A 12,317-nucleotide genomic window follows, 5' to 3' on the forward strand; every position below is an offset into this window, starting at 1 on the left:
AGCTCGGTCACCGCTGCCTCCAGTGATTGGCTGCAGTTGTCACGTGGTACTCGTCAAGGGGATGTTGATGCTGGAGCTGCAGAGATGGCAATGGAGCCGGGACCAGGTATGTAGGAACCGTGACTCAGCCACTTCCTGAGGTCTTGATAACCCCTTGCCAATTGGGTGTTACCAGTTGGGGTTTGTCCCTGCGCAGTCTGACACTGTCCAATTAGTGCTGACAGTAGCAAACTTCACAAAGATGTGCCCCTTGGACAAGGGGAATGGTAATGCCCAGTTGACAACTTATTTGTAAATTTTATGGTCTGACTAAGGCCTCATGCACATTACGTTTTTTTGGTCCGCATCCGAGCCACAGTTTTGGCGGCTCGTATGCGGACCCATTCATTTCAATGGGGCTGCAAAAGATGCGGATAGCACTCCGTGTGCTGTCTGCATCCGTGGCTCCGTTACGTGACCCCGCTAAAAAAATATAACCTGTCCTATTCTTGTCCGTGCTTTGCGGACAAGAATAGGCAGTTATATTAAAGGCTGTCCGTGCCGTTCTGCAAATTGCAGAACGCACACTGATGCCATCCGTGTTTTGCGGATTCACGGTCTGCGGACCGCAAAACACACAATGGTCGTGTACATGTAGCCTAATATAGGAACAGGACAATGCACAAATATGCTCCAGAATGGTTATTGATTGGGAATGTGAGTAGTTAGGGTCCATTCACACGTCCGCAAAATGGGTCCGCATCCGTTCCGCAATTTTGCGGAACAGGTGCGGACCCACTCATTTTCAATGGGGCCGGAATGTGCTGTCCGCATCCGCACTTCCGGATTCCGTTCCGCAAAAAATAGAACATGTCCTATTCTTGTCCGCAATTGCGGACAAGAAAAGGCATTTTCTATGACAGTGCCAGCAATGTGCGGTCCGCAAAATGCGGAACACACAATGCCGATGTCCGTGTTTTGCGGATCCACAATTTGCGGGTCTGCAAAGTACATACGGATGTGTGAATGGACCCCAGTATGTCAGTAGAGGTGACAGGTCCTCTGTAAATAAGGGTCTATTCACACGTCCGTATGTGTTTTGCGGAACTGCACATCGCCGGCACTCTCATAGAAAAATGCCTTTTCTTGTCCACAATTGCAGACAAGAATAGGACATGTTCTATTTTTTTTTTTTTATCAACTGTTATTCAACTGGCAGTGTGGCAGAGGGAGTATCGGTTGGTGTCCCTGGACGTGGAAAGCCTATATACTTGGATCCCCTAGGACGAAGGTATAGAAGCCGTAGTTACGATTCTAAAAAAATACGGATACAAGTGAAGCCTTTCTGAATTATTTTAGAGAAGGCTTATGCCAGGTGTTGAAAAGTAATGCCTTCGTCTTTGGGGATTCCTGGTATACCTAAGTCTGGTACGGCGATGCGGACTCCTGTCGCATGTACCTTTTTGCCAATTTATTTTTGGCAAGGTTCGAGGATCGTTACATTTTCTCCACAACCAACCCTTTCCTCCCTTAGATTAAGTTATACCTGAGGTATGTGGATGATGTGTTCATGGCGTGGTCAGGGACGGAGGTCCTATTCATGGATTTCGTAGAACATCTTAATACCGTAAATGCCACGAACATGAAGTTCACATACAAATATGGAGGTGATAGGTTTGAGTTCTTGGATGTTCTCATATCCGTACAGGGGGGAGAGTTGGTTGCCGAGGGCTACCGCAAGCCCACGGCAACCAATTCTCTGTTACAATTTTCTAGCTGCCACCTGATGCCACGGTGATGGACCATGTGATTGGAGCATGTGATCTGACGTCACCACAGGTCCTAGCCGGTAATTCATCATTAAAGAAGAGACCGGGAACTACGCGATCAAGAGAAGGTGAGTTCATTTTTATTTATTTATTTTTTTACCCTCAATTGATCACCTTCTAAGCATTCTGTATTCAGAATGCTATTATTTTCCCTTCTAACCATGTTATAAGGGAAAATAATAACATCTACACAACACCGAACCCAAACCTGAACTTCTGTGAAGAAGTTCGGGTCTGGGTACCACAGTTGGTTTTTTATCACGCGGGTGCAAAACACATTGCACCCGCGCAATAAAAATTGAACATCGGAATGCAATCACAATCAAAACTGACTGCAATTGCGTACCTAATCGCGCGGGTTTGCCGCAATACACCGGGAATGTCATACCCTGAAAGACAGGTTGGTTCGGAGTCGCTTCACTGTACGTGGGGCAACTATGTGGCTAGACGAGCTCTCAGCCCAAGGGCAATAGACTCTGTGGAAATTGTTCGTTCTGTGCCTTTAACCCCCAGTAGGACGTGGTGTTCTTTGGGGGTTTGAGGCACAGAGTGAACACATTGATTACTTGCTGAACGAAGTTTGTGGTGTATGTAATATCCTGTATTTTTAGGAGATTCTATATCGGTAAAACCATTCACAGTATGTTTTGAGAGGTTTCGCGAACGTTTAAATACCTTAAATACTGGCAGAGAGGTCCCCCGCCTTGTAAAACATATAAATGCGGCCCACGGTGATCGCAGAGTCCTGAGGTTTGCAGGAGTGGAGGTAGTGCCACCTCTACCACAAGGGGGCGACAGAGAACGGGAATTACTGAGGAGAGAAGGAAGGTGGATACTCTTCTTCTGTAGCGACGGGACCCTATGATAAGCTGTACATGGGAGTGTTTATGTAGATCGTTTTTCTATGTTGTTTTTGGATATCAGGTTGGCGTTGTTTTGTGTAAAGGGTCTGTTGGTATATGTGGTGTAATCCGGTCTTTACTGTTAGTAACCTCCCAGTATAGGGAGTGACTATATCACCTGTGGGCGGGTTGAGCATCAGGTGTGGTATTAAGACCTGCATTGCACTCGCATACAGACCGAGGCCAGAGGAAGTGCATACAAGCGCGAAACGGCTGTTGCTGATCTTGTACATGTGCATTTTATGTTGTCTGTCCCGCTGACCCATTTTTTTAACAATGGAAGAATAAATAAAGTTTTTTACATCCGAAGGTGAGTGCCGTCATTTCCTTTTTCTTGTGCACTGGATTCTTGAAGACATTGTCTGTCAATGCCAAGCACCACCGGATGATTTGCCATATGTGCTTTGGTTTGCATTTGTGACGCTATTAGTATAAGACTGTTATGACATTCACATTTTCTACAGTCTCATAACTCTTAAATCTGTCAAGGTCCTACTGTTTAGACAAGAGAATGAGGACCCATAATACCCTGTGAAGCCCTCTGAAATGAACGCAACAGCTGGTTGGTCATGTGTGCCGGCACTCCATTCATTTCTATGGATGTTCCGGACATAGCAGAGTATAGCACTCTGCTATCTATGCGATAGAAATGAATGGAGTGGCTGCGCACATGTCTGACCAGCTGCTCCATTTGGGGAGGGGGGCTTCAAAGGGTACAGATGCCCTGTTCTAATGATCAGTGGGGGTGCCAGAGGAAGGCCTCCGATCGACCTAATAGTTCTCATATCCCATGGATAGGGCATAGCTTCTTATAACTGGAATACCACTTTAGGAAAGTTAATAATGAAGACAAATAATTATTAACAATTGTGTAAAATGAACATTCATTAACACAGAGAGAACTTTATTCCTAAAGGGTTTGTCCCATCAGGCCATATGGACATCATAGACACAGGTCCCGCTCTCCGAGACCTTTCTCCTATGAGCCAGATCGGCATCAGCAGTTCTCATTTCGGCAGACCCAGCCTTGTCTATTACACGCATGGCTGTTCATTTGACCCACTGCCATGTAATACTTCATCTGTCCTGCAGAAGCCAATTTCTGGGATGCATTGGTTTTGGAATACTCCTCCCCATTTCAGCTCGTTAACCTAGACCATGGATCAGCAACCTCAGACACTCCAGCTGTTCTAAAACTACAACTCCCAGAATCCTCCTTTCACTTCTGTGGGAGTTACAAGAACAGCCAAGAAAGTGTGCATGCTGGGAGTTGTAATTTCACTGCAGCTGGAGTGCCAAAAGTTGCTGATTCCTGACCTAGACAGTCATTTAGCTGACTGCCATCAATCATGTACTCAGTCGCTGCTGATCGTGCCCGTTATGTCTCTAGGTTACGTGTGCATGTAATATCTTTCTGCACGGTTGTATCTTGCTGCATCATAGGAATAGAAGGATATACAGTTTCAAGAAAAAGTATGTGAACCCTTTAGAATGATATGGATTTCTGCACAAATTGGTCATAAAATGTGATCTGATGTTTATCTAAGTCACAACAATAGACAATCAGTCTGCTTAAACTAATAACACACAAATAATTAAATGTTACCATGTTTTTATTGAACACACCATGTAAACATTCACAGTGAAGGTGGAAAAGGTATGTGAACCCCTAGACCAGGCATGTCCAAACTGCGGCCCTCCAGCTGTTGTAAAACTACAACCCCCAGCATGCCCTAATAGCTGTAAGCTATCCAGGCATGCTGGGAGTTGTAGTTTTGCAACAGCTGGAGGGCCGCAGTTTGGACATGCCTGCCCTAGACTAATGACATCTCCAAGAGCTAATTGGAGTGAGGTGTCAGCCAACTGGAGTCCAATCAATGAGATGAGATTAGAGGTGTTGGTTACAGCTGCCCTTTCTTATAAAAAAAACACACACCAGTTCTGGGTTTGCTTTTCACAAGAAGCATTGCCTGATGTGAATGATGCGTTGCATAAAAGAGCTCTCAGAAGACCTACGATTAAGAACTGTTGACTTGCATAAAGCTGGAAAGGGTTATAAAAGTATCTCCAAAAGCCTTGCTGTTCATCAGTCCACGGTAAGACAAATTGTCTATAAATGGAGAAAGTTCAGCACTGCTGCTACTCTCCCTAGGAGTGGCCGTCCTGTAAAGATGACTGCAAAAGCACAGCACAGACTGCTCAATGAGGTGAAGAAGAATCCTAGAGTGTCAGCTAAAGACTTACAAAAGTCTCTGGCATATGCTAACATCCCTGTTAGCGAATCTACAATACGTAAAACACTCAACAAGAATGGATTTCATGGGAAGATGCCACAGAGGAAGCCACTGGTGTCCAAAAAAAACATTGCTGCATGTTTACAGTTTGCACAAGAGCACCTGGATGTCCCACAGCAGTACTGGCAAAATATTCTGTGGACAGATGAAACCAAAGTTGAGTTGTTTGGAAGAAACACACAACACTATGTGTTAAGAAAAAGAGGCATAGCACACCAACATCAAAACCTCATCCCAACTGTGAAGTATGGTGGTGGGGGCATCATGGTTTGGGGCTGCTTTGCTGCGTCAGGGCCTGGACGGATTGCTATCATCGAAGGAAAAATGAATTCCCAAGTTTATCAAGACGTTTTGCAGAAGAACTTAGGGTACGTTCACACTTGCGGTAGGACGGATCTGACAGGCTGTTCACCCTGTCGGATCCGTCCTTCCGCTATTTTGCCGGACCGTCGCTCTGTCCCCATTGGCTATAATGGGGACAGGGCGGAGCTCCGGCGCAGTACAGCAGTTCGCGGTGAGAGGCCACCGGACTAAAAAGTCGGACATGCAGGACTTTTAGTCCGGCGGCCTTTCGCCGTGCTGCGGCGGTCCGGCGAAATAGCGGAAGGACGGATCCGACAGGGTGAACAGCCTGTCGAATCCGTCCTGCCGCAAGTGTGAAAGTAGCCTTAAGGCCATCTGTCCACCAGCTGAAGCTCAACAGAAGATGGGTGTTGCAACAGGACAACGACCCAAGGCATAGAAGTAAATCAACAACAAAATGGCTTAAACAGAAGAAAATACACCTTCTGGAGTGGCCCAGTCAGAGTCCTGACCTCAACCCGATTGAGATGCTGTGGCATGACCTCAAGAAAGCGATTCACACCAGACATCCCAAGAATATTGCTGAACTGAAACCGTTCTGTAAAGAGTAATGGTCAAGAATTACTCCTGATCAGTTGTGCATGTCTGATCTGCAACTATAGAAAACGTTTGGTTGAAGTTATTGCTGCCAAAGGTGGTTCAACCAGTTATTAAATCCAAGGGTTCACATACTTTTCCACCTGCACTGTGAATGTTTACATGGGGTGTTCAATAAAATCATGGTAACATTTAATTCTTTGTGTTATTAGTTTAAGCAGACTGTGATTGTCTATTGTTGTGACTTAGATGAAGATCAGATCACATTTTATGACAAATTTGTGCAGAAATCCATATCATTCCACAGGGTTCACATACTTTTTCTTGCAACTGTGTGTATATGTGTGTGTATATAGATAGAGATTATATATCTCTCTCTCTCTCACTGAATTATTGTGTCTTTCACTTTTAACATCTTTCATAGTTGAATGATTGTTTTAGACTGGCAAAAGAAAATGCCAGCAGAGCGTATCGTTGTGGGCAGGTTCTGCAGCTGCTGTTTAATCGATGCGCTTTAGCAGTAAATGGATTGACGGAATATATGTGGTCGGGAGCCAGCTGTACAGCAGTGTGTGCTAATCCGCTCTCCAAATAGTTATGGATTATATGGTGCGGTGCTGATTGAACGTGTTCGTCATCATCTGCTACGTTGTGTGTGTGTGTGTGTGTGTGTGAAGAACGGCATAGTCTTTTTCTGTGGGGATGAAGAGGTTAAGGCCTGCAAGTACTCGTTACTCGTAGCGCAGGATTTCCATATGAGTGCCTGCGAGAGTTTGGCTTTGGAAGGTTGGGCTATTAATAGAGAGATATTCGGCAGCCTTGCTGGGCAGGTCTAGTTTCGGAATCTAGCTGACTTAACTGTGCAAAGCCATTTCACCCCTCCTGGATGGGGCATGCTGGTTCCCTCCTTGGGTGTTATTGATCGGAGGAGACAGAGTAATTTTTCTTAGCATAAATTTTTGCTGATCTTCATGGGAGATGAGTGCTGAAGGCATGATGGAGGATCCAGGTACAGTAATCAAGCTTTTTTATGTTCTCCAGATTTGGACTAAGAGTAGTCCAGGCTGTTGTAGAAGATGTTGTGTGCTACACGTTCTACTCGCTGTTGTACGGGGGGTTTCACATATAGGTCAGGTTAGAGTAAACACGGGCTGTCTATAATTCTAAAAATTCTAAAGGGGTAGGGTCTCCTTCGTCTGTGTCAACCCATGAGCCCCCTCCTTCTCCAGACACACAAACTAGAACGGTTTAAGTTCATTTGAATGTCTCCTATTGCAGCAGGAACTCTTGGAAGGACATAAGGGTACAGGTCCAGCCTCGGGGCACCTTCTCATGAATATCACGGAACCCTATCGTCTGACCATAGATTTGTTGTAATTTTTTTCAGTCTAATCTTCATATTCTTCGAATGTGTTGTATAGCAGAACTGGTTTTCAGAAGACTTACGTTCTTACCTATCTCGCGTACTCCTTAGTTTATATGGGACTCGGAAGAAAAGTAAAATTAGAACGGCCTCTTCTGATGTTACATTTGCTGGCAGATCGACTGCTTATGTCAAAATAGCATCATGAACGGAGCGGATTCTGTATCCGTCAGCGAAATACGGTGCACCAAAACGATTCTTTATAAAGTCAAGGGATGAAGAAATCAAAAACATGACCTGTTTTTATAATTTTATAAATTGGTAACCAGTCTTCTGAAACCGAAAAAATATCAGCTGGCCACAGACCAATATCATCAGTGATGTAAATTGTACAAAATATTGTCTGTTCCAGTTAATAGAATCTCCATTATTGGTTTTAACTTTTTTTGTCCATATTTTTTGCAACACAAATGGACTGCAATGTAAATTCACAGTATGGCCCACAATGCAAACAATTGTCACTGGTAGAAATAATTCATATTGTGGAAAATTAGTAATAAATACAACTACAGCATCAGGATTCCGATCTTGATAGTAGAGCATTTTGTCATACGACAGTATAAATTCTGCCATTTGTCATATAAAACTCTCTACTATCCAGATCGAAATCCTGATGCTGTAGTTGTATTTATTAGTACTAACTGGGTTGGAACCCTTCTTACAGCAAGATCCACAGTGTGCGACAAAGAGTTAACACAACCTATTGTGGAAAATTGCCAGTTTCCCGTGGGCATTCCAATATAACCGTGGTTTTGGTCAGCATCCGATCCGCATTTTTTTGCGGGTCGGATGTGAACCCATTCACTTCAGTGGGGAGATAAAAGATGCAGACAGCGTACTGTGTGCTGCTGTCCGTTCCGTGCCATCCGCCAAATTTTAGAACACATCCTAATCTTATCCGCATTATGGACAAGCATAGGACAGTTCTATTTAGGGGCCGGATGTTCCGTTCCACAAAATGCAGAATGCACATGGCCGGTATCCGTGTTTTGCGGATCCGCTATTTGAGAAACGCAAAACTGCCAACAGTCGTGTGCGTTAGCCCTAAAAATGAAAATTGTAGGCTCTAATCTTAATTTTCCTACTGGAAACAGGGTTTTCTCTCTGCCATTTTCATGGAATCTGTAACAGAGACCCCAAACGGAGCCTCCAACGCAAATGTGAACAATTCCATAGGTGTATACGTATAGGTGTATTTCGTGCATGTCGACCCGCTGATTTTGGTGGTATGGACCAACTGTATATGTGTTGCCTCCAGACTCTCTTCTGATGACAGATGTCTGGGGAGATGGGAATAGCTTTCAGGCAGTGGTTATCTTTTGGCCGCCTTAAAGGGGTATTCTGTTTTGTTACAAGTTATTCCCTATCCACAGGGTAGGGTATAACTATTAGATCAGTGGGGGTTTTACTGCTGGGACCCCCACCGATCGTGACAGCTTTGTACACCCTGTAGCACCCCTGAAAAGAACAGAGCAGCCAGTCACACATGCGCGTGGCCGCTTCATTCATCTCTATGGGAGTTACGGAGATGGCTCTTTACTTGGAACTCCCATAGAGATGAATGGAGCGGCTGGCAGCTCTATTCTTATCAGGGGGAGCTGTAAGGGTTCTCGTGATCGGTGGAGGTCCCAGTGGTAGGACCCCCAACGATCTAATAGTTATCCCCTATTCTGTGGAATACTGGAATACCCCTTTAAGGAGTGATATTATTTTGCCACCAGGGGGCAGCTGAAAGTGCCAGGATTAATGTAATGTGTTTAGGCAGCTGTACAGATTGCATATGTGTCTCCCCCACTCTCCAGTGCTCACTTTATTTCATATTGAATCATGCCTAATGAGAGATGCGGTCAATTAAAATTTTACTTCAACATACATTTCCGAATGTGAAGCCCCACAAATATGATGAAAACTGGATGTGATAGGCTAGATTTATCTGGTGCTTACTGTCTGATACTGTCATTCACTCAAAATGAATTAATAGACTGTTTTCCTTTTATAAAAACTCCTCAGACCCCCGGCCATCAGTCCCAACACTCTTTATTTCCCCCTGTGCAATCAGCCCAAGTGCATCCGTTCCCCCCCGGTGCCATCGGCTCTCCCCCCCCCCCCCCCTGGTGCCATCAGCTGTCCCGACCCCAGAAACTCCAGATTTTAGGGTCGTGCGACCCATTCACTTCCACTCCAGCACTGCTACACCGCCATCCTTGGGCATGACAGCTGATCCCTTAGCTACACATCAGCCCAAACCCCTTTCAGCCTGGTGCCATGCAATGCACGCCGCAATGTGACTTATATGCCACTTCTCTCAGCGCCAGCCAGTTCCACTGACTTCAATGAATGGTCCTAGATTTCACAGGATGCCACCTTCCTAGATAAATGAACTAGAAACCTGTGGGGACCCCCGACAACTCTACCTCACTAGGACACATCCACAGTAGCCACAGTGTCAGTCATCCAACTTGTACTGCTGCTTGCCCTCCGGGCAGGGAGGGGAGCTGTACATCCAGTCAGTGCCAGGCACCTAGGCCTTGGGCTGGCGACCCAACCCCCCCGACCTCTGGAGCCAGACACTGCTTTCACCGGCCCGGGCGTCTACATCGGTGCAATCTGTCAGCATCAATCTGCCTCGTGATCCCGCCCATTTTTTGCAGATGCGACTCTTATTGGCCCTCCCCACAGTCTATCACTTTTTTCAAGGAGGCCCAGCCACAACACGCATCCCATTCCACAGTGACCCGCCTATGACTTGTCACTCTTTCACAAGCCGCACCCAAACAGCGGCACACAGCCACCAATCACCCGCCCACTTCCTTGTCGTTCCAACAAGGTGGGTATTTGGAGCAAATTGTGGGCCATGGGGAGACCACGGAGCGGGAGTGATAGCAAGCGCTTCACTCCCGCTCCGTGGTCACGTGACAAACGATACCTCGATGCAAAAAATTTGCATTGAGGATTTTTTTGGTGTCGAGTTACTCGATTTCATTGAGTACTCGTTGCAGTCACTGATGGAAATCACAGACCAAACCCTGAAGTGTGGACGAGGCCTAATACTGCTGCCGATTACCCGATGATCTTTTAGGCCCCTTGCAGACGAGTGAGTCCGCAGCGAGGCACCCGGCCTGACCTCCCAGCACTGCCGGGGTCACATAGCATTATATTGATTTATGATGCTATGTAACCCTTAGAGTTCTGGAATGTATTGGATAAGTGACAGTATTATGTTGGTGTCATCCAATACATTCCAGAACTGTAAGGGTTACATAGCATCATAAATCAATATAATGCTATGTGACCCCGGCAGTGCTGGGCGTTCAGGCCGGGAGCTGCGCTGCGAGTCTGGAGCGAGACACTCGCTCGTCTGCAAGGGCCCTTGACATTTTAAATCGGGATCTTTTTAACCTGCTTCCTCCCGACAATCACCGGGCTGATCTGTCAGTGTAATAATACCTTTTGTTCGATGCTTACGGCCTGGCTCATGTATGTTAAATGCAACCTTCCGATGTATCGCATACATTCATACTTATGTATACCGGCCAGATGGAGACAGAAATAAGTCTCTCAGCCGCCATCTGGCTAATGTTACCCTGTGGACATGTTTAGTTTGATGTCAGGAGCCTTCTGGCATACATGCTAGATGCTAATTGTGACCCCAGCTTTACCGGGGAAATGAGCAGAGCCGTCGCTGTTGCACTTGGCGTTTTGCACACTAAAATTTTAGGTGTCATCAGAGCTAGTTGTTTGTCCTGCAGATTATTGCTCCCTAGCAGCAGGCGGAAGGGGTTTGTGAAGGAAAGTAGAGGGGTTTGACCTCAGACACCCTATAAAGATGTATTGCTCAAGGAATCCAGGCAGCGTTGTAATCGCATTAAGATGAGGATTCCCAAGAAAATGAAAGGTAACAGAAAATGATTAAATAGTCCTTTTCTGTAAATATTCATTTGGGTTGGGAAAGCCATTAATTTATGCAATTCATTAGCTTATTCCTGGTTATATATGTACATAGTGGATGATCTGATGAGTATTCAGGCCCAAGGATACGTAGAAGAATCTGTGACCTAATGTAATCAGATATAGATATGACAGCACCCAACCCTGATTTGTCGGTGGTATTTGCATAGCGCGCCTACTGCCTAACTGCTTATTATGTTTATACTATATCTGTCTGTCTGTCTGTCTATCTCGTCTATCTCATAACTAAAGAGGTTGTGTAGCCTGTTTGTATTTTTGACCTCTCCTTAGTCCTTAGGGTTATGTTATATGTAAAGATTCATCAGGCCATTGTTGGGAGGGAAGCGTTCCTTCCCGGCAATCGCCTGCTCGCTAGTGGAGGAGACCGCTGCTATTACATGCAGCGATCTCCTCAGTATAGGGAGGAGTGATCACTAAGGCCACTGTTTGCTGGCAGCAGATCGTAATTACACGGCACTATCTGCCGCCGACGAACAAGGATTTTTAAACCTGCTAAAAGATTCCAGTTACCTGATGAATGAGCGTTTTGCGGCAGTATTACACTGCCAGATCATCGCTAACAGGCGTTCCTACAATGATCTTCTGGTGTAAATGCATTTTACAGAATTATGTGGGAAAGGAGACCTTGCTGTCGGCTATAGTCAGTGAGAGAAGCTTTCATTGTCCTTAGAGCTTGTGTTGTCTGCCTGGTATTCAGGGTAAAGCTGACAGAGCTGAGAGCTTGTCACATATAGTGAGGTCCAGAAAATAGTGCGCATAAAGTTAATATTCAGGAATACTAAATCTAATGTATGTATTCATGTTATCAGATATTTTAGTCGAGAGCAGCAGTCGCAATAATGCCTGTACAAGCGTCATAGACTCCTGTTTTAGGCCATTTTACTAAATGAAAAAAGGCTCATGAGTATTTCTTCGCATGGTCTTTATCTAGTCCGGAGCACAGAATCTGCACCCTGCAAGGTCTGGCGCAAAGGAAGCCACGCCCTTTTTCTGAGAAGCCCCTCCCCTCACCAGGGTCAGC

At 45.5% G+C, this 12,317-nt stretch overlaps 1 protein-coding gene across 5 annotated transcripts in view; it reads left to right on the forward strand.

Annotated features, from left to right (window-relative positions):
- Positions 1–12,317, forward strand: part of ASPH (aspartate beta-hydroxylase) — a 222,058-nt gene that overhangs the window by 17,281 nt on the left and 192,460 nt on the right. The window contains exon 1 of one of the 5 annotated variants that reach the window (XM_044295091.1): positions 6,636–6,913. The exons of the other annotated variants lie outside the window; for them this stretch is intronic. Within the exon in view, the coding sequence (XP_044151026.1) occupies positions 6,883–6,913 (31 nt within the window). The 5' untranslated portion in view covers positions 6,636–6,882. Of the gene's footprint in view, positions 1–6,635; positions 6,914–12,317 lie in introns of those variants that run through there. 5 annotated transcript variants of the gene reach the window in all.

This window comes from Bufo gargarizans, chromosome 5 (genome assembly GCF_014858855.1).
Source record: "Bufo gargarizans isolate SCDJY-AF-19 chromosome 5, ASM1485885v1, whole genome shotgun sequence".
Lineage (NCBI taxonomy): Eukaryota > Metazoa > Chordata > Amphibia > Anura > Bufonidae > Bufo > Bufo gargarizans.